At 43.2% G+C, this 27,576-nt stretch overlaps 1 protein-coding gene across 3 annotated transcripts; it reads right to left on the bottom strand.

The window, feature by feature from the left end:
• Window positions 1-7,037: 7,037 nt before the first annotated feature.
• REG4 (regenerating family member 4) lies at window positions 7,038-24,519 on the bottom strand. Of its 3 annotated transcripts, XM_025388311.1 has the most exons (7): window positions 24,348-24,519; window positions 22,502-22,677; window positions 22,179-22,338; window positions 16,285-16,382; window positions 12,950-13,087; window positions 11,738-11,843; window positions 7,038-7,644 (listed from the first exon to the last, which is right to left on the bottom strand). In XM_025388311.1, exons 3-7 carry the CDS (start codon window positions 22,243-22,245, stop codon window positions 7,577-7,579), a joined length of 477 nt encoding a protein of 158 aa, XP_025244096.1. In that variant the 5' UTR covers window positions 22,246-22,338; window positions 22,502-22,677; window positions 24,348-24,519; the 3' UTR covers window positions 7,038-7,576. The 3 variants fall into 3 exon arrangements, with proteins under 3 accessions (XP_025244096.1, XP_025244087.1, XP_025244103.1); XM_025388302.1 differs by lacking the exon at window positions 22,502-22,677; XM_025388318.1 differs by lacking the exon at window positions 22,502-22,677 and having other exon boundaries at window positions 22,179-22,330; window positions 24,348-24,372.
• Window positions 24,520-27,576: the final 3,057 nt, after the last annotated feature.

The raw sequence follows: 27,576 nt of genomic DNA on the forward strand, positions 1-27,576 counted from the left end.
GCCCAGTACAAACACATCCCACCATATATCTCTTAACTTCCTGAGCCCAGTACAAACACATCCCACCTGGAAAGTCCCCGATAAGGACACAGCCGTTTGTGGTTTTACTGAAAGCGCGGGAACCAATAGAAAAACTGCTAAATGTATAACTTAAAATGTAAACCAATTGTAATGCTGTAACCAAAAGAATTCCCTTGTTCCTCTGTAACTTTACGTATCCGATTTACATCGGGCTATAAAAAGCAAGCACTCGCATTGTTCGAGGCCCTCTTGTATGCTGTGAAATGGAGGGACCAAGTTCAAATTTGTAGTAAAAGATCCTTGCCGCTTGGCTTTGACTCTGGACTCTGGTGGTCTTCTTTGGGGAACAAACGGTCTGGGTATAACAAAGCATTGTTTAATCTTAAAAACCTCAGCTATTTTTATTAGTATAAGTGATACATGTTTCAACTTTAGAGAGTATCTATTACGTCCTTACTTCAAAATTAGAAGATTCATGCATTTATACTTTATTCTGTTTTCTCTCCCTTCATATTTCCAATATTATAATCTTTTTTTATGTTGTCATGGTTTAAAACATTCGCATTCCATTCCATTATCATAAATCTCAGTTACTCAGCCTTAGCTCTATAATTAATTAGCCACCAATAATTTTAACTTTAATTTTTAATAATTACTATTACTGTTTTTAAATATGTTTTTTTCATGACTGAGTCCTTTATTTGCTTCCTTTTCTGATTGTTTGGATTTCATTATTGGATAGTTTGTTTCAGGAGAGATTTATGGGTTCTTGCATGCTTAACTATTTACTGTCTTTTTACTCTATTACATATAAAATTATTGTTCACACTTATTTCTTTCAGAAGTTTGTAAATATTGCTTCACTGTCTTCTGACATTGAGCATTGCTGTTAAGAAGTCTGAGACTGACAAGATATTTATTCCCATGTCTTTGTCTTTATTTTTCCTGTGTACCCAGTACATTCTTTACCCATAGAGTTCAGAAACCAAGATAGCATATATCTTGGTGTTTATCATTTTGAATGAATTTTTCCAGGAACATATGTGTCTTTTCAATCAGCAGATGCAGTTTCAATGAAATTTTCTTATATTTTATCTCTGTATCTTTTTCTGTTCTGTATGTTCTATTCTCTTCTTTAGGAACAAAAATTACACATTTGTTCTTTTATGTCTTCCATTTCTATCATTTTCTCTTTAGCTACTTAAATTTAATTGCTATTTTCCTTTTTCTGTTGTGATTTTCTCAAGCCAATTCACCATGCCACACGATTTTCTTTGTAATATTATTTCTCCTTTTAATTATTTCTACTGGCTCATTTCAATGCAATTTCTTTCTTTCTTTTTCTTTCTACAATTCTGCCAGATCCCCTTATTATTTCTTCTCTGAGCTCTTTTTGGGAGAGGGGCATGGTGTAGGGAAAAGAAAGAGGGATCAGACTGTTACTGTGTCTACGCAGAAAGAAGTAGACATAAGAAATTCCATTTTGTTCTGTACTAAGAAAAATTCTTCTGCCTTGAGATACTACTAATCTGTAACCCTACCCCCAACCCTGTGCTTGCAGAGACATGTGCTGTGTTTACTCAAAGTTCAATTGATTTAGGGCTATGCAGGATGTGCTTTGTTAAACAAGTGCCTGAAGGCAGTATGCTTGTTAAAAGTCATCACTATTCTCTAATCTCAAGTACCCAGGGACACAAACACTGCGGAGAGCCGCAGGGACCTCTGCCTAGGAAAACCAGGTATTGTCCAAGGTTTCTCCCCATGTGATAGTCTGAAATATGGCCTTGTGGGAAGGGAAAGACCTGATCATTCCCCAGCCCGACACCCGTAAAGGGTCTGTGCTGAGGAGGATTAGTAAAAGAGGAAGGCCTCTTTGCAGTTGAGATAGAGGAAGGCATCTGTCTCCTGCTTGTCCCTGGGCAATGGAATGTCTCGGTGTAAAACCCGATTGTATGTTCTATTTACGGAGATAGGAGAAAACCGCCTTAGGGCTGGAGGTGAGATGTGCTAGCGGCAATCCTGCTCCTTAATGCATGGAAATTTTTTGTTCTGTTTTGTTTTGTTTTGTTTTTTGTTTTGTTTTGTTTTGTTTGAGACGGAGTCTCGCTTTGTCGCCCAGTCTGGAGTGCAGCGGCGAGATCTCAGCTCACTGCAAGCTCCGCCTCCTGGGTTCACACCATTCTCCTGCCTCAGCCTCCAAGTAGCTGGGACTACAGGCACTCGCCACCACGCCCGGCTAATTTTTTGTATTTTTAGTAGAGACGGGGTTTCACCGTGTTAGCCAGGATGGTCTTGATTTCCTGACCTCGTGTTCCACCCGCCTCAGCCTCCCAAAGTGCTGGGATTACAGGCGTGAGCCACTGCGCCTGGCCAATGCATGGAAATGTTTATGGAGATGTTTGCATATGCAAACATCAAGGCACAGCACTTTTCCTTAAACTTATTTATGACACAGAGGTCTTTGTTCACGTGTTTTCCTGCTGACCCTCTCCCCACTATTACCCTATTGTCCTGCCACATCCCCCTCCCCAAGATGGTAAAGATAATGATCAATAAATACTGAGGGAACTCAGAGACCGGTGCCCACGCGGGTCCTCCATCTGCTGAGTGCCAGTCCCCTGGGCCCATTTTCCTTTCTCTATACTTTGTCTCTGTGTCTTTTTCTTTTCTCAAGTCTCTTGTTCCACCTGATGAGAAACGCCCACAGGTGTGGAGGGGCAGGCCACCCCTTCGCATGGAGTGGATATCACGTGATCTGTAATGTATTTGAATAAATGGATCTCTTCCCCTTATTTCCTGCCTTTTCCTATTGAGGTGTTTATCTGTTTTCCTTTTTTCTATGCTAATCCTCCCCTTATTTTTGCAACGTTTATTCATAGGTATTGTGATGATTCCATTTTAATTCATAATACAAAAAAAGTTTGTGTTTCAATGAAAATTGATGCATTGTTTCTTTCTTTCTTTCTTTCTTTCTTTCTTTCTTTTTTTTTTTTGAGACAGAGTCTCTGTCACCCAGGCTTGAGTGTAGTGGTACCATCTCGGCTCGGCTCACTGCAACCTCTGCCTCCTAGGATCAAGCAATTCTCATGCCTCAACCTCCCAAGTAGCTGGGATTACAGCCACCAGCCACTACACCTGGCTAATTTTTGTATTTTTAGTAGAGACGGGGTTTCACTATGTTGGCCAGGCTGGTCTCGAACTCCTGACCTCAGGTGATCCACCCGCCTCGGCCTCCCAAAGTGCTGGGATTACAGATGTGAGCTACCGCACCCAGTCACAGTCCTTCTAGGTTAACAGATTCTAGTTGTGTTCATTGTCTTAATTCTATCTTCTGAAGTTTTTGGAAGCAATAATAGTTTTACATAAGATATGATCAATCAATCATGTATTTACTATTGACTACAAATTTACTATGATACAATACTGTATTCTGGAACCTTAAAAAGGTTTAAAGTCAAAGTCATTACTCCCAAATCCAGGATTCCACCTGCAGGTTTCTTTCTGCTCCATGTTGTCCCTAAAATTTCCTCTCCAGCTGTCTTTCATGGGGTCCTTGAGCAGCAGGGCAGGGCCTTGAGGTTGCTCATATCTTCTACTTTCATAACCTGCTTATATGTCTATACTGTCTGTTCCTTGGTTCCAACATAGCCTGAAATGACTGTCCTCAAGTAGGATACATATCTGATCCCTTATTATTGTGCATATTCTTTTGTTTCATAGTCACTTACTTTTGTAAAAGTTCTCAGTGACTTGAGAGACTGATTCTTGACTTAGGGAAGTACAGGATCCAGATATAAACAGAACAAGATAATGCTGGGGCTGACAGGGATTGTTTATTCCAGGGTTGTCAACTGGCCCATGGGCAAAGGTCAACAGACCTGCTTTGTTTGGCTCTCACATGGTTGAAAGAAATTGATTTACATTCTCATTTCCCTGTTCAAATTGCCCTACAAGAGACCACTTCACTTATTCACATCTAAGGAAACCCTCTAAGCATTGGGATTTAGTTTAAGGCCCTCATTTTATATATAAACAAACTGTGGTTTGGAAGAGAGACATATATTCGAGATCACAAAGATTTAAAATGGTGACAATAACGTTTGCTAAGCATTTATGGCAGGCCCCATTCCAAACGCATCACATATCTTAATTAAATTAATCCTCAAATCCTGGAGAAAAGAAAACAAAGGCTCAGACACTGTAGGCACAATGTCACACAGCCAGTTTGAGGCAGAGTCAGCCAGTTCTAGTGTGGCTTAACTCTTAACCCTTTGCTCTTCCCATCATAATAAACTGCCATTAGCCATGGCTGGAGTCATATAAATAAGCACATCTCAGGAAACAATACTTACCTGAATTTTATTTCTCACATCAGATGCTTCTCCAGTCTCAGTTGAGACTCCTGGTTCTAAATTCTTGCAGTAAGGCCTTAAGATAAAATTTCCCAAAGCATGGTCCTTGGTCCCCTGCGTTGAGAACTACGCTGTCCTACTCCCCTTCCATGTACAGCAGGGCCACAGAATAGGATTGCCTAGTTTGTGCACTGCACAAGTACACAACTAAGAGAGCAAGAAGGGGCTAAATTCCAGCCTGTCTTGATTCTGAGAGTCCATGGGGCTATGTCTTCTTACAAAGAAGGGGCATCTTTTTTTAAAAAATCGATTTCTACAAAGGCACCATATGGGTGAGAAGTGGTCCTGCCCTTCGGATGAAGCTGCGTAAACTCGTGGGCTCTAGAGGAGTAACAGGTGATGACTTCGCTAAGTTAATCATCACATTCCATCCTCCTCGCTACCTTAATTGGTTGGAGAATGAGCACATAACTCATGTAGGGCCTTTTCTGGCCAATGAGTCTTCATTTGGAGGCTCCTGTTTAAGGGTTGTGGATCTCTTTCCTGGTAGAGGTGAGGCTGGACCTGCTTCAGCCACCTTGCACTAGGTGGGGCCAGATAATGAAGCTAATCCCCAGCAAAAATGGCCACAAAATAGAGAAAACTCCCATCTGGTAACTTTGTTGAGCTGTTGGTCAAGTTATACCTGAAGCTCAAATATACTTACGGACTGTGGAGTGACATAAACCCATACATTTTTTTTTATGCTGAAACAGTCTGGCTGTCAGTTGTGACCAAAGGAGCAGGGGAAGCATAGCACCTATTCCATACACACTTCAACACATGCCTGCTCCCTGTGCCCCTTCCTGGCTTTATGTTTTCACCACAGCTCTTGTCATCATCCCATACTCTGTCCTTTTCTTATTTAGTTTGTTGTTTGTCTACATCCACTCCCCATCCCTGATGAAAGGGATGATATGTATTGAATGATATATTCACTCAGTGAATTATTGAGGATTATTAAAATTTTACATACATAAATGAAAATCATGACAGTTCTAGAACTAACTCCATACTATCCCAGCCTTCCAATAAGATGAGTGACTTCTTATCCATGCCTTTCCCAGCATATGTGCACATGCAGACTGTCAGCATTTCAGCAATTTCAGGGAGGGAGCCTTGTTATTATTATATCACCAAGATGATGTTAAGTTGGTGATGGTCTTTAATTGGAACTATTTTAAAATATATTGTAAATATTTTTATATATTGTAAATTTTTATAGAATGACTTGACTTTATTTTGTCTTAGTAGATTTGCTATCTGTAATTTTTTTGGATTTTTATTCTGTTCATCTCTACTTCTTTGCTATCATGAGGAATTTTCCCTCTTGAAAAAGCAAATAAATTAGGAGAGGGAGGTGGGCTATGGTGTTGTTTTTTTTTTTTAACTTTCATATGTGCCATAGTCAGAAAAAACTGAGAGCTTCTACTTTTCTGAAATATTCTCAGCCATGTTTCCTTTGCATTTTTTTTCGGTTCTTACAGGTAATACTGCAGAATCTGGCACTTGTTCCAACAGGGTTCTACTGTTGTTCTCAATGGTCTGGTATTCCCAATTTATCTTCTATCTCTATCATGCAGTCTGATACTTTTGTTTGTTTCTCTGACAGTGACTTGCCTAGAACCCCCTTGGGAGTTGGTGGTTGCAGTTTTGCTGAAGGTAACTATATGCTTTGAAAGAATGAGCCTTTTCCATTTGCCTGTCACCTTCTCTGAAATATCACTATTAGGAGAGTTATCTTTGGGTTATCCAGCCTTTTTATACTTGAGAGGAGCAATACATTCTTTCTGGTGTTTTCCTCTTTGACAACCAAAAGAATGACAAGGGCATGGTGGATGAAGGAAGAAGAAAGGAAGGGAGAGTAGAAGGAGAACTGGTTAGGGCCGAGGCTCCGTGTCTTCCATTTCCCCCTTCTTTTTACTCTTCTTTCAGCCAGCACTCAATAGCTGGTCTTAGCCTGCCAATATGAGAGGGGAGTGTTCTCAGACTAGGGAATAAGACTCGGTGTGTTTGCCAGTTGGCAGCACATCATGGATAAAGCAAGTGGCGATCCACACAGCCTGAACTGCACAGCCAACCCACATGGCCTCTCCTGTCTGGTGGCTTTTTCCTCTAAGGAATGCGAATGTGATCATACCGTAGCCATATGCTGTAATCATTGAGTCCATATTTGCTTCTTTTTACATGACCATGCAGATTCGTGACCTAGGGAGTCATGTATCTGTTTGCAGGCAAAATCACCTCCTCATTATTGAAGTAACCACCCCGTAAGCCATTCCAAACCTCACAGGGCAAAGAGAGTCACACAAGGCCACACAGGTTGTCAGTGGCAGTGGGGGAGATGAGCGTCCAGGGTCCAGGTCAGCTCCACCATACCTGCTGTGACTGTCATCCCCCTCATAAGCTGAGAAGCACTCACAATTAAATAGCACCCACTTGCCCAACCCTGCTCAGAAGTTGGCAGGCAGGTCACCTGCATCTCTCCTCTCCTTGAACCAGTGCTGTTGCTGGGGTGGAGGAGGCAGAGACTCAGATGAAGGAGACGAAGAAGCACTTGGGTATATTTCTTGGTTTTATTTCACTTTTCCACTTTCACCACTACTGAACTGGAACACAGCAACCTCTTATGTACACAATGGTTTATTAAAGGAATGTACGGCCCACATCAGCCTAGCAAAGATTCTACTGGTAAACCTTCCCATGGCCAAAGGAAAAAAAAGCAGGAGTTGAGTGGCTGGGGTGGGGTATAGGCAATGGAGAGAGGGCAGAGGGGTGTAGAAGCTGAAGGGGGCTAGAAGCTTACTCCTGAGTTTCTTCTTCTGTCTTCAAATCTTTACTTCTTATGGCCAAAGACCCAGCTGTTTCAATTGGCTGGAGATGCACTCTCTAGACTACTCAAGACAGCCAGAGAGAGGGGAGGAGGGAAGAAGGATACTGTGGAAAGGGATGGCGGGACAAACATTTAGAGCTAGAAGCCACTACAGTGCCAATGCTAAAGTTCCTGTGTCTTAGCCTAAAAAAGCCAGTGCAGTAGGGGCCTTATCGCTCTTAGTTTGCTAGGTTTCCCCTCTGAAATAATGAGCAGATTTAGCCAGGCTAGCAGAAAACAGAAAGGAAGAGCACGGGGCTGTGCAGCAGTTAACAGAATCTTGATTCTTGCTCTATGGTCGGTACTTGCACAGAAAGTGTTGGCGCTTGTTGCATTCGTTGCTGCTCCAAGTTAAAAAGTCTGTAAGAAAATAAACAGACATTTAAATCCATTCAGTCCTGTACTGAGCATGCCAGAGTTATCCGGGTGTTTTTCTTGGAGTCATAGATAAGGCGATATGATGGTTGACTTTATGTGTCAACTTGGCTAGGCTATGGTGTACAGTTGTTTGATTGCTATGAAGATGTTTTTTAGATATGATTAATGTTTAAATATCAGTAGACTTTGAGTAAAGCAGATGACCCTCCATCATGTGGGTGGGCCTCCTCCAATCAATTGAAGGCCTTAAGAGAAAAGACTGGTCTCCCAAAGAGGAAGAAATTCTGCCTCCAGACTGTCTTTAGACTCAAGACCACAACATTAACTCCTGCAAGAACTTCCAGCCTGCAGGGCGCGGTGGCTCAAGCCTGTAATCCCAGCACTTTGGGAGGCCGAGACAGGTGGATCACGAGGTCAGGAGATCGAGACCATCCTGGCTAACACAGTGAAACCCCGTCTCTACTAAAAAACACAAAAAAACTAGCTGGGCGAAGTGGCGGGCGCCTATAGTCCCAGCTACTCAGGAGGCTGAGGCAGGAGAATGGTGTAAACCCGGGAGGCGGAGCTTGGAGTGAACTGAGATCCGGCCACTGCACTCCAGCCCGCGTGACAGAGGGAGATTCCGTCTCAAAAAAAAAAAAAAAAAAGAATTTCCAGCCTGTTGGCCTGCCCTGTGGTTTTCAGATTTGACAGCCCCACAACTGCATGAGCAAATTCCTCAAAGTAAATCTTTGTCTCTCTATATATACATCCAACTACTTCTATTTCCCTGCAGAACCTTAAGACAGATACTAACTTTCCCAATGAAAGAAAAACACTTTAAATGTCACACACCATGGCAAAAGCTCCACTCCAGCACTGCTTTTGAAGAAAGGCAGGGGTTGACATGAATCAACTGAGAACGAGGGGCTCTTGCGTTGAAGCAGGACGCAGTGAGGATCTGAGGGTGGCCTTTCCTAGGCGCTAAGAAGCTCCTGTTCAAAGTTAAAGAACTGAAAGCTGCTAAAGCCATTCACATCCCAACAGGCCATCTGCTTATGAAAAAGGACTGAGCCCAAGGCGGAGGTGGCCCTTTGAAGGACTGAAGTATTTTTGAGGTGAGATCCAGCTATTTCCCTCCCAGAAGCCAAGCTCCACAGCATCACTTGTCATCCATGGGTGCCTGCAGCAGAGCGAGGAGGTGTTCCCTGGCTAGGTGTCTGCTTGGGCCCTGACCTGCAGATCTGACCCTGTTCCCAGTGTGTGTGGGGTGGGTGAGAGCTCTGGGGAGAGGAGGAGGTGAGGTGTGCCCCTCCCACTCTTAGGATGGGGCCTGCCCATGCCAGCATCCATAGTGCTCAGCGCAGGGGCCACAGAGTATAAATGAAATGGGCCCTGCAAGCTTGTGGGTACTTTCACAGTGTGGGGCAAACAGAATACAGCACAAGGCCATGGGCCAGGCTTGAGACTGACTCATCAGCTGTTCCTTTTGAGGTTGCTGCCCATTAAGCCTGTGGATAAGCTAGTACAGCAACTTCAAACAATCAAGCACAGCACAGCTCACCACGGGCACTAAGCTAGAGAGCTCTACTTTTCCCACCTCACCAGAGGCAGAGTGCAGGGAAGGGTGAGTGAGAGACCTTATTTTCCCTCTCCTCCAGGCCACAGAGCCATGAGCCTAGCTTGCACATGATAAACACGCCACATGTATTCAGATGATTAGGACGATTATTTCCTCCTTTTTATAAAGAGGCATTTGAGGCACAGAGAAGTAAGAGATCTGCACAGGGTCACACAGCTCAGTTAGGAGAAGCTGGGAATCTACCCTGGGCATTCAGAATGCAGAACCCACGCTCTTGACCTCAATGTATACTGAATATGAAATTTCTTTTCAAACTGCAAAATCCCACTTATCATAATTAAATGTCTCAAAGTGGACCAGCAAAACATCAGGAAATATTGCAAGCTGCAATTTTCCGGAGTCACAAAACACACATTCTGATGTAAAGGCTCCCCTTCACATCAGAAAGGGTGAGAGAGAAACACACCAAGTAAAATGCTCTGAAGTTCTTTCTAAAGAGATATAAAAAAGGAATAGCTCTGTCACAGAGACAGAACAAGAATGTGTGTGTGGCTGTGTATTGGGGCATTAATATTATATATATTTTGAATTTAAAAAATTAGAAACAGAGTGGGGAGCAAAATCCATTGTACTGATGTGACTGAGGGGGATGTGCTTTTAAACTCTACCTTCCACCAGTTTTCCTCAAATCCTTGCTTCATTCCTTGTGCTCTTCTGCCTTGACAGCCAGTGTTCTGACAGCCACGAGCTGGGTGAGTAACCGTGGGAAAGGAAAGGAACCCAAAGACGTGCTGTTCCCAGAGAGCTTCAGTCTTCCGGTTCCCATCCACACAACAGAGGCGACTTCGCTACTGAAGTTTGCTGATGTGATCACCGACTCACAGGGAAAGGACTTTTGTTTGAGAACTTTGTCCAGTGGGAATGTCAGAATCTGGGGAATGTGAGGGACTTGGGGAGGCATCTGGTCTACTGCTCCCAAACCAGGTCTGGCCTCCAGCCCCAGAGAGTCTGATGCTGCAGGTCGGAAAAGCGAATCCCTGATATTGGTATTTTTACAGTTGTTCCTCATTTGATTTTTTGATGCCATGGAGCCTCGCTTCTAACACTTGTAATGCGTCAACTGCAATAAAAACTACAATGTCCACCTTTTGCTTGGTTAACTCTGGCTGTAAAGTTTCTCACTGCTTCCTGGGGTAGCTCGTTATGTGTTTGAGCAGCGCTAACTGTTCAACATTGTTTTCCTTGATTAGAATAAAAATCCACTTGTGGGTAGCCTCTGCCTATTGGTTTTGATTGTCTTCTTTCCATCTGAGCCGACTTCTGCCTTGAACAGCAGCAGCTGTGCTCTCACCGGTCTGTGCACATCCCCTCTCTGGCTGTTTGTCTCGGAGGGTTTTCCTCAGACTGTGTCTCATCGTGTCTGCCCTTCGCCTCGTGCTGTTAGAAAGTTTTCTCACTCTCTTTTTCCTTCTTATAAGTTTATTCCTCAGACAACATTAAACTTCCCCCATGTCCTGCTGGGGGTGGCCAAGTCCCTCCTTTCCCCAGCCCAATAGCTGAGACCTCAGCCCAGGCCTGCCCCACGCTGACTTCTTGGCTGGCAGGGGGTCCTGGTGTCACTATGATGGCCTATTAGACCCACTGGGATATTCTCAAGTATATGACCTTTGGCACTGAGGATTCTTTAATATCCCGTGATCTTGTACAGCTGAAGTTTTCTACACCGCTTATTCATCATGGTTCTCACCAGGGGGTGAATTTGCCCTCCACAGGAAACACTTGGTCATTCTTGGAGATATTTTTCACGACCTGGGAGGAGGAGTGCTACTGGCGCCCACCGATTAGAGACCAGGGATGCTGCTCAACCTCCTGCAAAGTACAGGATAGCCCGCACAACCAAGAGGTACCCAGCCCAAGGTGTCACCAGGATGAATGCTGAAAAGTCTAACTCATGAGCAGAAAGACAAAGAAGGAACGCAGGCCAGGGAAAGGAGGAGGCTCATGCAAGTGTGTGCAGCCTGCACTGAGCTTCAGGCCACTGCATTCTGGGGACAGGATTCAGGGAAACAGGAGGGAAGAACTCAGGCAAAGACCAGCTTTCCAGGGCTCATGGCAAGCCCTCATTTTAAAGAAGTCAGAAGAGATGTATCTGTTTTCACCGCATATATTTACTCCCTGTGGTCTGGGTTTCCCCAAACAGGATATATATCCCCCTCATGGTAAAGAATGTGATTTTAAAATAAGTATATTTCAGAAAAAATTGAATGGATTTGAAGAAAATATTGAGTAAATAACAACAGCTGGAACATTGATAGGACAAAGACTGTAAATGATCACAAAGGACTGAAGGTTGGTAATCGATGTCTGTGGCAAGGCCACTGCCCTGCTGGAGAAAAGAGTTGTTAGTGTGGAATGGGGAGGGCAGGAGTCCCCTGTGTCTATTTTTGCTCTTACTAGGTAAAGGGAAGGGTCTGCGCGTTGAGAAGTGGTGAAGGGCGGTGCATTAGAACTTACTTTTATTGGAGCTCATCTCAGTACAGTGCTTGTTCCCACCCATGGACTTGCCGGACCAGGATCTGTACAGATACATGGCCCCATCAATCCACTGCCACCGCTGCCTCTGCAACAACAGGAGATGGAGAGGCGTACGGCTCAGCAACCCGCCTGCCACAGCCAAGGAAGTCCCTTCAGTCCCCTTTAAAACATGTTTTCATTGCAAATGTTGGGAAAGTGCAGAAATGCTTAAAGGAAAAAGAGAAAGTCATTCCACTCAACCACTAATAGGAAAACATTACCAATGCTACTGCAAGAAATAGAAATAGATGTAAGTATTTATTCCATCTGAATGACAGGGTTCTGACTGATAGCAATGTGAATGCATAAAAATGCAAAATTTCTGATAGTCAAATAAATGACATTAAAAAAATAATTGCATAAAATATTTGTAACAACTACGGTAAAGGATTATTAGTTTTTCTGTAACATAATATTCAAAAAGAGAAAAAGCCATAAGATATTGATAGACAAACACTAAGGGATGAACACATACATATTCATGAAAGAGGGTGATGAATGTGTGGTATCTTCAGCAGTTTTATTAAGAAGCAGGAAGTATGGGGGTTCCCGCTTTATGTTCCCTGTGTTTGTGTGAGTCAACTAAAGAAGCCCCACCAAGCATCTGTCAACTGAAGACCCCACACCTAGACCTCAACAACAGCTGTTCCTTACAAAGGCTGCTCATGTCATTTCTTACAATAAGGTATTGATGAAAAGAACAGGAAGTTACAGCGAAAAGCATCAAGGATAACATAAAGAAAATTAGAGCACCAAAAAAAAAAAAAGGCTAGCTGAAAGTTTTCAACTTTAACTCAAGATCCAATGGAGATTTGATTGATCTGTCTCATAATAGGCCCGTGTGTACACACACACACACACACACACACACACACACACGAACTTGTTAAGGCTTTAAAACGTTGGTAATTTTGTGTTCTGCCTTTCAGGAGGGCCTTAATTAGACAGAGGTCTATACATTTAAATCATATCCTCCACTGAGGGCCAGAACTGGGTCCCTGACCTTGAGGCCTTGGTCTCTGTCAGCTGAAGGCGCATCTGGAGAAGATCCACCCGCTGTATGCCTGTTATAGGCCGGGAGGCCATTCCTCAAAAAAGAAGATGCCAGCCTGGCTTTCCCAAGAGGGCCTTTGTGGCCAAGTCTGAGGTTACCTTCTGTGGGTCGTGCAGGCCAATCCATACGGGCTGGCTTCTCTGATAGCCACTTATGTACTCTGCTATGGTGCTGGCTTCCTTTACATTCAGGATAGATGCCAGGTGGGCTCCGTTTTCGTAAGACTGACACTCGAGCTACGTACAAGGAGAGGTCCTGTTAATGATGCCTGCATGTTTAAAGCACAGCCCTCTCCTCAGAACGCTAGTGTGCCAAGCAGGAGGGACTCACGCAGCCCCCACATCCTCCACACAGAGTGCTCTAAACCCCACAGAAGGCTTCCTGCCAGCCTGGCAGAGAACACAACTACCCCAGCGTTCGGTCTCAAGAAAGAGGCAGTACAAGGCCAGGGCGAGAGATTGGGGGTCTAAGGACGTGTCTGGGATCCTGGTCTTGCCTCTCAGGGGCATATGTGACCTTGACAAGTCACTTCACCTCTCTGAGGCTCAGTTTCTTCATCTGTAAAATAATTACTGCTACCTAGGACCTGTCATGAGACCTATTGTGTTATAATACTGCATTTCAACAGATCTAAGAAACTGCTGACTGTAAAATGTGGCATTATTTTATGTCCCATGAAGAAAGAAAATAAAATCACTGTCAATGAATCTATGATACACTGTGACACCACGTGTTTGTAGCACACACCTGATTTCAGAAGTGTCAGAATGTGAACACAATGTGCATCAGAGAACAGACGTTACGGCAGTGCTCTTCGCGGGACACCTCCAGTACACTGGGCACCCCACCATTCAGTCCTAACGGCAGCCCAAGGAGATGGGGCCCACCTTTAGTTTACGGATGGGGAGACAGAGGATCAGGAAAGGGCAACTGGACACAGGAAGAGAGCCCAGCTCTCCCTAATTCCTAAGCCTACCTTGTGTTTATTTTAAATTATTATTAGCCTATGTTACATCAGAATAACACATTGTACATTGTAAGCAGTGGTCTGTAACTCACTTTGACTTGCTAGTGATCAATTACTAGCATGGTAATTAGGGCATGGATCAATTACCTAAACGTGTGAAGTGGTCCTCCAGAGGAGAGGAGACGGCTCCCCGTGCTGGTGGAGAATTCCTGCCGATTGAAGGTGAATGTGCCCACCCCTTTGCCTTTCCTCAACAGTAACCATGCCACCAAATCTAGTTGGATTTCGGGGTTTCCTGGGCACTAGAGGCAGATATGTAACTACCGCTTTGTTGCAACTTTTAAAACTTTCAGCTCTAATCCCAAATCTGTTTTATTCCTGTATGTCTGCATATCGACCCAAATTTTTCCTTCTGAGGTCCTTTGCAAAAGTGCTGTCTTCTTTCACATCCAAGGCCATGCAATCTGAATTTTTCTTGTGGGTGAATAAATGGTAATTACTCACTATTTTAAGGATTGTATGAAACACATGACATGACAAATTCTTGTTCTGTAACCAGAAATCTATTGTTCAATTAAACAAGGCAAATGTTTATATATATGGGTGTGTGTATATAAACTTTATTTTATTCTCTTCTGAGGTTGTGTTACATGACAAGAAATTGAATTAATTCAATAAAATTTTAATTTGGGTTGCTTAGGTTTTTACTGCTCCCATTCTTGCTTTTACTAATTTACCCAAGATTAGATGTGATTACTATTTAATAATAATTTAGTCCTCACACTTACAAACCACTTACAATAGCAGCATGCTTCTATCACTGTAATTCTATTTAATTCTCAGGCCCATGAGGCATGCCAGCCAGATGACCAGACAGCATTTATTGAGTGCCCACTGGGTACCAGCCACAAAAGATCCTGTGTTAGAAGGGGAAACAGGCTTGGAGTATGTACGTGATAGCCTCCCTCCCAGTCCACACAACTGGTACTGCTGGAGCTGTAACTAGAACTCAGGCCACTGCCTCTCAAGCTCAAGGTCGCATGTCCATGTGCTTCTCACGTTGCCTCCATCAGCTTCGAGGGGTCTCAAGAGCCAAGGGCAGTAGCAACACTGGTGAGGAAGCGGGGAGCCACACAGCCCTTGTTGGGTTTGAGGGGTCCCCTTTGGCCTCACCGTCCCAGCACCCCCTCTGCATCCTGGTCCTGTTAACTTTGTTAAGGTTCAGCGTCAATCCTGTGGGCTGTTCTTTCTTGAGACCCTGAATTGGCCTCTACCATGTGCCATAGGCTTTATGCAAGTTGTTTTAATGAATTCTCCTGGCAAGTCCATGAAGTAAAAAGTATTATCCCACTTTCCAGTAGGGAAACAGGTAAAGGGAAGTACCTAGTGAATTGCAGAGTAGTGATGTAAACTCAGGTCTCTATTACTTCACGGTTCCCAGACATCTTCCTCTTTGTTCTCTTTGTTTTCACAGAGAAAGGCTATTCCTCTCCACGAGCTCATTTTCTTTCCAGGGACAGAGTCTGGGAAGCCCTTTCTTCACTCTGTTTCTCTCCCCTTTTTATACAATTATTCAGGACTCAGCTCAGACTTTGCTGGGGTTGCTGCATCAGTTACTCTCAGTGTAAACTTGGGCAAGTCATTTATACTCATGCTGCATTGAAATGTTCTGTTTCAATGTCGCAATCCTGCATTCATCCTGGGCTATCTAAGGCCAGAGAATACGTTCATAGCCTCAGTAGCTGGCGTGTGGTAGGTGCTTCATTCTTGTTTTTGTTTGTTTGTTTGTTTGTTTTCTGTGTTTCATTGTCTAGTTTAATACAGGGATTCTAAGACCGCATGGGCCCAGATCATGCGAAATGTACCTATATGACTCCCCCAATTAATCACAATTCGGCAGCATCGACTCCCCACACGTGGCTGAGATAACTTACTTTGACGTCTATTTGGTGATCTCTCAGACAAAGCTTCAATGAAATAAAATGGACATGTCTGTGAACTGTGTAGAGCAGAGGAAAAGTTTCCACATTTTCTTGGACTGCTTCACCTTCTGTCGGCGGCTCCAAGGTGTCTGCTCCAGGCGTGTCTACACACCTCTCTCTGGTAAATCTCTTACAGGAACTCCATTATCCTTTCTGTGAATTCCTCATCTTCTCTTCCTCCTTTGATTGATGTATTTCTGTCTCCTTTACTGACAGTGAGCTTGCTGAGGGTAGAGGCTATTTCCTATGTATCCGTATGTGCTTGTAGCCCATCTAGGGTCTGGCATACAGCACCTGCTTCAGCAATGCTTACAGAATTGAATGAGTTGAACACACAACCCTCTTCTCTCCATTTCACCAGCCAAAGGGGCTTCTCTTCATAGTGCCCAGGAAGGACACTTGATCCTGAATCAAATGAGATCTGGGGCTCTGGCTGGTCCTTTGCTCTAGAAAGCCCAGGCCAAGCAGGCGGCAAATTTCTTACCTCAGCATCAGACCAGTTCCTCAGCTTCCTGAAGTAACCGTAGCAATTGGACTTGTGGTAAAACCATCCAGGAGCACAGCTGGGTCTCCTGATGATATCTGCACATAAACAAGAGGCAATTGCACGTTATGATAGCAAAAACAATCAATTCCCAGACTTGGTACAGTTTGCAATCAGGAACCCCTTGAATGAAGAGAGTCCCTTCATGAAGATTCCTGCTACACTGTCAAAAATGTATACAGTTTACCCTTCTTCTGGCTTTTCCCAAAGGGACCTAAGGCCTTTTACCAGTGTGACTGTGTTTCTGCGATTACTGGACACTGCCTCTGAACTGACACTAATGCCAAGAAAATGTCACTGCGGTCCACCAGTCAGAGTAGGGGTTATGGAAGTCAGGTGATCAATGGAGTTTTAGCTTGATCTGCCTCACAGTGGGTCCAGCGAGTCCAGTGGGTCCCCTGAACCCATGCTGTGGTTATCTCCCCAGTTCTGGAATGCATAATTGGAATAGACACACGTACATAATTGGACTAGATAGACACACATAACTGGAATAGATTCTCAGCAGCTGACGGAATCTTGTATTAGTAGTGAAGGTCAAACAACTATGATTTAAGGCATCACAAGAGTGGATGAGGGACATAAATTGGTAGTTTGGGGCATTCCAAGGAGGGAGAAGTCACTTTGGCCTGGGAGACAAGGGATGGGTTACATGGCAACTTGACTGGAACTTGAGCATAGGTGGGCTATGTGTCAGTACTGGGGGAGGGAACATTTTAGGCAAAGGAAGCAGGAATGTGAGGGCATGCATAGAAACAGCAAGCACTTAAGTCTGCCTTAAGGGCTTAAGAGACAGGATGTCCATCAGGCAACCGTGGCAGAAATAGGAAAGAGCCAGGACCTAGAAGCAAAGGAATCTATGATTCAGGGAGGCACATGATTTTCCTGCTAGTCAACTGGTGAATGGGCAATGTCGCTGTATCTGAAGGTTTATAAAGAGGGGTAGATGGCTGGATGTACAGAGGCACCAGGTGATCAAGGGGATGTCAAGCTAGCAAGTGTAGGTTTTGTGACCATGTGGCTACCTTCTGACACCATGATGGGTGCAAAAGTGTTTCCTTCCATAAGGGACGGCCACAGACTGCAGCTGTCATAACAGTATGTTTTCTGTCCTCATTCAAATGATACTACTGTCTCCTATTTGCCCCACTCTTCTGTTTTATTTCAGCTCCTGCCCGTACATCTCCCAGGGCTCCCCATTGCTTTCAGAGGAGCTCTCTCTGCTCATCTAGCATGTAAGAGATTTTATAACCTGGCTGTATGCCCCTATCCAGCCACATGCTTCTATGCCACAGTCCCAGCTCCGTCTTGGAACATGAATGCTCAGTGTAGCTTTAGATCCTTTGTATGTGCTATTCCTGGTATCTGTGAATAATGAATAATGACCAACCTAGCTAAGGCAAGGCAGGAAAGGTTTCAGTGAGTATGTCAAATATACTACAAACAAACAGCAAAGATATTCATGTATTTAAATGCTTCATCTTCTACTACATTCAGAAATATGAACATAATTTTATGATAAATAAAACGCAGCCTTTATGCCATTGCTGTTACTACTAGTACCACCGTCACCAGCTTTTGTAGATACGGTGCTTGACTTTCTATCATCTCTCTGTTCTCTCCCTGTCTTTGTACTCTCCATCTCTGTCTCTTTTGTCTCTGTGTCTTTGTGTGTCCCTCCTTGTCTATGACTGTCTGTTTTCTGCTCTCATTCTTTTTTCTCCCTCTCCTTCTTGCTCACTTTTCTCTCTCTCTCCCCTCCCCTTTCTGCCCTTCACCCTGCGAGGTGCTTTCTTGGTGCCAGGCACCATGTTAAGTGTTTTTATCCGTATTGTATTTTTATCAAGATTGCTTGAGGAGGTGAGGAAACAGGCTCAGGGTGGTCATCTGCCCAAGGTCACACAGAAAGATAGAACAGCTGCTTTGCCGATCCAGTTCTCTATGACTTAAAAATCTTATATTACTGCCACCAGCCCTCCCAACCTTTATAAACATGAGAAATTCAAAACTTAGCAACAGAAATAATTAACTGGGCTGCCTTGATTATTTTGTCAGGAGGAAAAGAAATCCTTGCACTTCAAGGAAAAATTGATCTTCTTAAGAGAAGGCTGGCCATTGATTACCGGAGGGCAGACATGACATGGGCTTGAATTTCAGAAAGGGACAGCTGCGAAAACATGCCTTCCGTTGTAATACCGGTGAGACTGTTCTGAAAGAGGTGGCAAAGAGGAACCCAAATCTCTGACCTTTGGCCCGAGGACAAAGACCCCTGGCATCACACCTGGGGCTCCTGGTTTGGTCTTGTGCCCTCTGAAGCAACTCTCCTTGGCATTCTGTGAGCAAACATATTAGGACAGACCCTCCACCACCATAGTCCTTGTTTCCCCTGGATCCAAGCCGTGAAAGCAGAGGGCCTAGGGACACACGCAGAGGACTTGGAGGGTCAGAGTGAAGGAGACCCAAGACCATGCTGGAGCCCAGACAATCACAACTCTCTCTCTTCTCTTTCTCTCCTTTCTCTGACTCTTTTTTTTTTTTTTTTTTTTTTTTGGAGTCTCGCTCTGTCGCCCAGGCTGGAGTGCAGTGGCTGGATCTTAGCTCACTGTAAGCTCCGCCTCCCGGGTTCTCGCCATTCTCCTGCCTCAGCCTCCCGAGTAGCTGGGACTACAGGTGCCCCCCACCTCGCCTGGCTAGTTTTTCGTATTTTTTAGGGGGTTTCACCGTGTTCGCCAGGATGGTCTCGATTTCCTGACCTCGTGATCTGCCCGTCTTGGCCTCCCAAAGTGCTGGGATTACAGGCTTGAGCCACCGCGCCCGGCCCGTCTTTGACTTTCTATGCATCTCTCCGTTCTCTCCCTGTCTTTGTACTCTCTGTCTCTTTTGTCTCTCTGCCTATGTGTGTCCCTCCTTGCCTAGGACTGTCTGTTCCCTGCTTCTCATTCTTTTTCTCCCCCTCCTCTTCCCTCCCTTCATCTCTCTCCCCTCCCCTCTGCCCCACACTCTGCAATGTTGCAGCTATGGCTGTGAGCCCCCTGGTGGAGACATTTTAGCTCCTAGATACGCAACTAACAGCCGCTCTGCTGTGCTGTGGCTCTGCCTTCTGCTACCCCACTCCCATCGCCCAGGCTAGAGTGCAGCGGCACCATCTCAGCTCACTGCATCCTCGACTTCCCGGGCTCAGGTGGTCCTCCCACCTCAGCCTCCCGAGTAGCTGGGACTACAGGTGAGCACCACCATACCAAGCTAGTTTTTTGTACTTTTTTTTAGTAGAGACGGAGTTTTGCCACATTGCCCAGGCTGATCTCGAACTTCTGGGCTCAAGTGATCTACCCGCCTTGGTATCTCAAAGTTCTGGGATTACAGGCATGAGCCACCGCACCCAGCCTTACTCCACACATTTATTGAGCATTTACTATGTACCCGAGGCAGGTCCAGACCATTTACATATATTCTAATCATCTTCATAATAACTTTGTCATTATTCCTATGTTCCAGATGAAGAAGCAAAGGCAAAAAGAAGTCATAATGTCCCAGGATCCTACAGCAAATAAATGATAAAAGCAAGATTTGACCCCAGACAGACAGTCTGACTCCAAGTCTTAGTCATCTTAGTTATGATGCTCAAGTGAATGCTTTAAATCCTATATGGGTCAAGCACATTCGTTGAGATGATTTTGTTTAATTACCAGAGCCTCCCTGAGAGATAGTTGTGGATAACCATTTCCATTGTACAGAGAAGGGAACCTCCTCACAGGGGTGAGTAAACTACTGAGGTTATCCAGATGGGGAGTGCGGTGGAAACTGGGAGAGAAGTCAATGTTTCCATGGTGGCCTTAGAACATTGACCCCACCTTACATGGTGCTAGAGCCCCTCATCTCTATACATGCATTGTCAAGAGGTTTCAGCTTCCAGCGTCTTGCCTGGACTACTCTAATACTCTTTCTACTCCATCACTTATTACATGTGTGACCTTAGAAACGTGATTTAATCTCTTTTAGCTTTACTTTTCTTGTCTGTACAGAGGGATCAATAATATATGCCTTCTTCACACAGTTGTTGGGAGGATTAATTAAGATAACTCATGTACAGTGATTAGCACAGAGCTTAGTGTATAGGAATTGTTCGATCAACAGTAGCTAGTTAAAACCTGAAACTATTAACACCCATCATCATTATTATGTAATAGTTTTGAAAAGATAAGCCAGATGAAGTTTTTTAGTGTCCATAAATGATGTTGCCCTATGTCTCCCCGCTCACTGAATCAATGTCATGAACTGCTTCAGGTGAAGGGCAGGTATCAGGACAAAGAATACCTGTGGAAGCAACAAGAGTCTAATATTCACTGAGAGAGAAAATTAATTTCTAAGTCCCCTCCATTTCTCTTAAGTAGGGCAGTGCAAAGAACATTTAGGATATGTCATAAGGGAGGATCCCCCAAGATAGTAAAAATAAGTGGAATGTCCTTCTACAGCTGGGAGGGAGATCTACCTGGAAAAGAGAAATTGAAGGACCTGTGGTGAATGCTGTGTCTGCATTTCCTCCTCAGGAGAGAAGCCAGAGAGGTTAGTGAGATCCCAGGGGTGGGAAGAGGGTTGCATCACATTCCCCAGGATATAGCTCGGGCAAATTTCAAGTTTCATTAAGGAGGCCTGAAGTCAGCACAGAACAAGAGTGGCAGGGAACCACCTGGCCATGTAGAAATGGCCACAGAAGACAGCTCTGCAGGAGGGGCTCAAGAGCAGCCCCTCAGAGCTTTGCACTCTCTTGTACGATTTCTCTCACATGGCTGAGTTCCACAGGTCCTAAGAAGCCTGAAATAGTTCAACGAACGGGTGTAGGGTTGAAGGCAAAGGGCCATGGAGGACATATTAAGGATAAGCTATGACTAGGACCACCGGCTGCAGCCAGAGGGGCCAAGACGATGCCCAAAGAACCTTGCTTCTCTTCGTATGTCCTTCCAAACCATCCTACCGTTGGCCGAGGGCATTCCCCAGCAGTAGCAGTGCTAAGTAACAGACAGCACTGGACCCCTCTGGAAGCCCTCTTCTCAACAGAGGCAATGCTCAAACGTGGATTCTTCACTCATTCTTACATGTCCAACACCCAGCAAGGCCACATGGGACTGTGAAAGGCACTAGAAGCCCAAACATCACTTAGTCTTACTGTGTGACGTTGGCCAAATCTCTACCCTTTTCTGGAATCCATTTTCCTTGTAAATAGAACAAAGAAATGACACCAGATGAGATCACATTTCATTTCCTTCCATTTCTGGTATTCTGTGACATTTCTTCTTAGCTCACTTGTACAGTGTTCCTCTCCTGCTTTTCTACTGGTGGATTCTACAATATTGCTACTCACTTTGTTGCCATGTTACTTTGCACTTGATGTGTGATCTATAAATGTTTAAGCGCCATCTCTCCAACTCGACTGTAGGTCCCTTGCAAACTGGAATCCCTAATAATGCTCAAATGGTAAACCAGTGCATAAGCATTGAGGAATTCTGATTATGGCTATGACTTATTGACAATCTGCTAGGCAACAGGTGTTTTAAACACATTATCTCTGCCCTTCACAAAAAAACTTGCTAAATTAATGTTATAACTTACACTTAACTGATGATTTAAGTAGGGGTTATAATCATATGGAATTGGGTTTTGCTGGATTCTACAGCCCTTGAATTTTTTAGTACTTATCTTTGTTTTTCATCTCCATGTTTAAAAACCTATTTCTTGCAGTTCCTAAATGTTTTTGTGGGTGAATGGAAGGGTGTGTCCCATGTGGGCTGTGTGAACACTGGCTGTGGCTCGGTTCCAGCTAAGTGATGGATACTCACCACCCAGGACTCCTATTTTGACCAGGCAGTTCAGCAATAGGAGCAACCGCATGCTTCTGGAAGCCATCTTCCTCCTCCCCTGAGGATGTAGCTACTGCAAGGATCTCAGAGACCTTACTAGCGCTTCTTAAAACTCCTGGGTTCTCCTTGATCTGCAAATCTGAACACATTTGCACAGGTGAGACAGACCCAGGAATCTAGATGCCGACTCACATATGGAGGAAAATAATACAACATTTTCCTGGCTAAATCCAGACTTTATAATGAAGGGAATCTCAAGTTAGATGTACAGGTTAGAAACTTTTAAGAGATTTTGTTCTTACCTGCAAGACCTCCTGGGCCGATGCCAGAGATCTAACTATATAGCAGGCTGAACAGTTTCACAATCTGAATGGAGGCAATTTGTAAACCACTGAGCACTCGCCCCTGTTAGCTTCAGGAGAGCCAGCAGAGGGCGCCCAAGGCAAACTTCCTCACGGATAAGGCGGATATGGGCGTTCTGTGTCAAGAAAATCCAATAGAGTGGCTCCGACATTGAATTTTTAAATGTTAAAATTAAACGTGAGCACAGTGTCCAATACCCACATTTTACAGATGAGAAAACCTGAGGTCAGTAAGTATGAAGTCATTTGTTCATGGACACCAGCTACAAGCGGATCTGACTCCATCACACTCTTTCCTTTACGCTTAGTTGACATCATTTTTAAAAATAAAGAACATGGCTTTATCTTTTCCCCATTAGCAAACAACACATGAGCTATTAGAAAATCAATGCAAAACTAGAAAATAAGAAGTAAACCCCACCTCCAGGAGATAGATAATTTGGTGAGTAGCCTACAGATATCTTTCGTGTACAATTTTATATAAATGGGATCATATCATCCCATAACCTGGTTTTGTTTCTCAGAAAAAGATTGATTGTAATACATTTTCTTGCACTCACATAACTTTCATGCATTTTTAATTTTTTCTTCGGTATAAATTCTCGTATGTAGGGTTGTGGCATCACACAACATGCACATTGTCATTTTAATACCCTTTGTTACATGTATGAGCTGTGCCATTTACCTCATTAATAGGGCACTAAAAGGATTGGTTCCCTAAGCTCCCAGTGAATGCTTAATTTTGTCAAATTTTTGGTTAATTTTTGGTATATTAAAGAACTTTAGTGATTTAAAATATTTTATAATTACTCATGAAGTTGAACATCTTTTTATATAATGATTTGCTTTTTGTATTTGGTGAATTTTCAGTTTACAGTTTTGCACATTTTTCTATTTCATTGTTTTTTTCTCCAATTTGTGAGATTCTTTTTGTATGTTTATTGCATTTCACGTGTTACTCATAGTATTTCTCAGTTTATATTTTTCTCTTATAATTTTTGCCATTCTGAAATTTTCAAAAATATTATTTTTTATGTTTTTAAAAATATTTTTTAAATTTATATCAAAAGACTGCCCATTACTGTCCCATAAGGTTAAACTATTTATCAGTGTTCTCTTCTATTTTCATCTGTCTGGACTTTGTTCTAATATAAGTATGAAACTGAGTTCTGGATTTCCCTCCCAAATAATTATTAAAATGAGTTAATTCATTGAATCCACATTTAATCATACTTTATGATTAAAAAATCTGAATATACAATCTAACTCTCAAATAAAATGAACTGGCATTCATCGAATGCCTACATGTCATGTTCATAAGTAAGCTGCACTGGGCCGGGCATACTGGCTCATGGCTGAAATCCCAGCACTTTGAGAGGCCGAAGCGGGTGGATCACCTGAGGTCAGGTGTTCGAGACCAGCCTGGCCAACATGGCAAAACCCTGTCTCTATTAAAAAATACAAAAATTAGCTGGGTGCGATGGTGTAATCGCAGCTACTCAGGAGGCTGAGGCAGAAGAATCACTTGAACCTGGGGGGCAGAGGTTGCAGTGAGCTACCAGACTGCAGAGCCAAGATTTAACCCAACAGCTTGACACCAAAGCCAATGCTCTTTACAGTGAAGGAAGAAAAGAAGGTAAATAATTTAAATCAAACAACACAGCAACAGAAAGCCTGACAAGCCTCGCTAGAAATATAATTTGTCATTTCTGGCCTGGCTAATAGCTGACAGAGGAAAACAGATGTTTAAAGAAAGCCCCCCAACAACAACCACAAGGAGGATTACCTGTTTGGCAACCAAGACTCTGAGGGCCCCTGCCTTCTTCAGTGTCTCCAGTGGTCCCTGTCAAAGTTTCCAGAGCTTTTATATCTTCTTGCCTCAGGAATTAATAATCTTTACTTTAATCATAAAGCAATAATATTATTTGAGAAAAATAATCCATCCACAAAAGTCTTATCTACAGTGAAAAAAATGAATCATATGAGAGACGACTGGAGAATGTACATAAGGTGTGCTCTGACTAGCCAGGAAAAGAACCTCTCCCTGTGTGCAAACAGAATCTTTTCTTTACGTCCCGTTATTAAAACTGACAATATCCTGTAATCTGTTATAAGCCCATCTTCCTTTCCCCTTAAGTTACTTTTTCATGGCTGTCTTTTTATCCCTTGGTATTGTGGATTTCTTTTATTTCTCTTTTACTTCTAGAAGGATTTTCTGTCAGGGTCAGGCATGGGTTATGACCCATGCGGTGGGACTTGAAGCCCACACACAGATTTTCCTCCTAAAGCACCAACTCCATTCCCTCAACATGCATGAGTTTCCTCAGAGATCTACTATTTGAGCTTCTTCCGCGGAACAAGGGTGATCATGTCAAAATAGCTTACATCAACAGAGTGTGTTACAGTAAAGGGTTTTCCCTTAAGTCATCAAATATCCTTGTGAGCAACATAGGACAGACATCCCCATTACACACTCAAGAAACCCGACCTTGAGAGAGATTAGAAACCTTCCAAGGTTCACAACGCTGGTCAGCAGTGGACCTGGACACTGAAACTTGTCCTTCTGACTCCAAATCTAGCCTTTTGGCCGAAATACAGTCCTACTGAAAAATAAGCTATTTGAAAAAAGTAACAAGATTTTCTTTTCCAGTGTAGATGGCAAAGGATTAGGTTGAAGGTGCCAGAGATGACTCAACTTCAAACTACAGATTTAAGTCTGTAAAGGACCTTTATGTCTGGAAACTTTAAGTCTGGAAGGGACCATAGTAGTTATCGAATCTTACTCTTTTGTTCTACTGGTAAGGAAAATGAGGCCTAGGGAAACATTGTGACTAGAGAATCGCAGAGAATCGTTGTCATTCTCTGCGATGTGATAGATTGAATCTGGAGTTCTTTTGTCACATCTACAGCACAGTTTTCTTCCTCTGCTTTCCCTGATTCAAGCTTGGATGTGATTCCTTTCCCTTCCTCTTCAAATGACTGATGACCTTCATTTTGAGTCGAATAGAGGAACTTCTCAATATTTCTTCATTTGAGGTCACGGGTAAATTGCCTACAATTTCAGTCTGACAGTTACTCACTTAGGATCCATTTTAACTAATGAACAACTGTTTACTGCACAGACAGTTGTGGGTGAAGCTGATATCAGAAGCCAGCTTCCTTGCTCCCAGTTCAATGTTGTTTGAAAAATGCTACTCAGTCTTTGTTATTAGATTTTTTCCATCAGGTGCATAAATTCATGGTAGGACATGAGAAAGTAATGCTTTCATGGTTTACAAAGAACATTTTCGAGAATCTCTCCCATTCTGATGGTGCTCTGGGAGAAGAGCACACGGCTTGGCCTCCTATGGCTGTTGGTTCAGGTCCGCATTCTGTTATGCACTCACTGTGTGACACCAGGCATGATACTGAGCCTTTTGGACCCTCAGATTAGATAGATCTTCTGTGTTCTCACCAGCTATTGCAACCCTCAGTATGCTACCTCCATGCCGTTATATAAAGATTTAAAGCCTTTAGGACCCTGAGGTTGCTAATCTGTACATGGAATGATGGTATTACTAGATCAATTTATTTGTTGCACTACTTGTTTGACACAAACCTCTTTCTCTTTAGGCAGCTGGATGGGAATCATCATTGCTTCATGGCACAGTGGTGTACAAAGATGTTAACTCCAAGTCTTTCAACTTCAGAAGTCCTGGTCCAGATGTAAGACAGAAAAGTTCTGACAAAATGGTTGATTAGATAGATCTCCTGTGTTTCCACCAGCCATCCCAACCCTTAGTCTGCTACCCCCACGCCATTATATAGATTGAAAGATTTGAGATGGGAGAGAAGAGAGTAGAACAGATGAGAAAACTAGATGTTCATAGGTCTTTTAAGAGGTCTCTCACTGAACCCTCACATTGACTAGCTCCAAATGAAGGCATTGATAGGACTCACATAAACCTTTGAGATGTAAGAATATAAAGGACCAGAAAAATATCTGAATCAAAAAGGTCCACTGAATAGTAAGTTTATTTTTAAAAAATGTCTACATATAGACACCTCATACATGAAATGTACAAAGTGAGAATCCTCAAAGTCCCAAATCAGCAACAATCACCTTCAAAGTAACAAGGATGGGGATGGCACCATAATGGAGAGATACAGTGGAAGTCAGGCAGCTTTTGAATACTAACTTTATTTATTTATTTATTTATTATTTTTAATTTCAATAGGTTTTTGGGGGAACAGGTGGTGTTCAATTACATGAATAAGTTCTTTAGCAGTGATTTCTGAGATTTTGGGGCACCCATTACCCAAGCGGTGTATACTATACCCAATGTGTAGCCTTTTCTCTCCTGCCACCCCCACCCTTTCGCCTGAGTCCCCAAAGTCCAGTGGATCGTTCTTGTGCCTTTGTATCCTAATAACTCCCACATATGACTGAGAACATACAATGTTTGGTTTTCCATTCCTGAGTTACTTCACTTAGAATAAGAGTCTCCAATTCCATCTAGGTTGCTGCAAATGCCATTATTTCATTCCTTTTTATGGCTGGGTAGTATGGAACTCTAGCTTTAAAGTGCAAAGGAAAACAACTTTCAACCTGGAATTCTGTACCCAGCCCACCAACCATTAAGGGTTAGTATGACAAAAAGATATGTTAAAGTTATAAGAACGTAGTTAAGATTGCTATCCATAGACTCATGGAAATTACTGCCTAAGCATGCCCTTTGTCAAAAAATAAAAGAATCCCAGAAGATATGTTACAATAAAGAGATAAGTGTTGACTGTATTAAATAGTTATAACAATGTTTAAAATAAAATTAATAGTACCTTTATTTTATTTTTAATATAAGTAGGAACAAAAATACCAGAAAATAACAACTGAGATTAAAGAGAGTTAGGAATGAAGTGAAAATATTCTAAGATCTGGCCGGGCGCGGTGGCTCATGCCTATGATCCCAGCACTTTGGAAGGCCAAGGCGAGCGGATCACAAGGTCAGGAGATCGAGACCATCCTGGCTAACACG

The sequence above is a fragment of the Theropithecus gelada genome, chromosome 1 (genome assembly GCF_003255815.1).
Source record: "Theropithecus gelada isolate Dixy chromosome 1, Tgel_1.0, whole genome shotgun sequence".
Taxonomy (NCBI): Eukaryota; Metazoa; Chordata; class Mammalia; order Primates; family Cercopithecidae; genus Theropithecus; species Theropithecus gelada.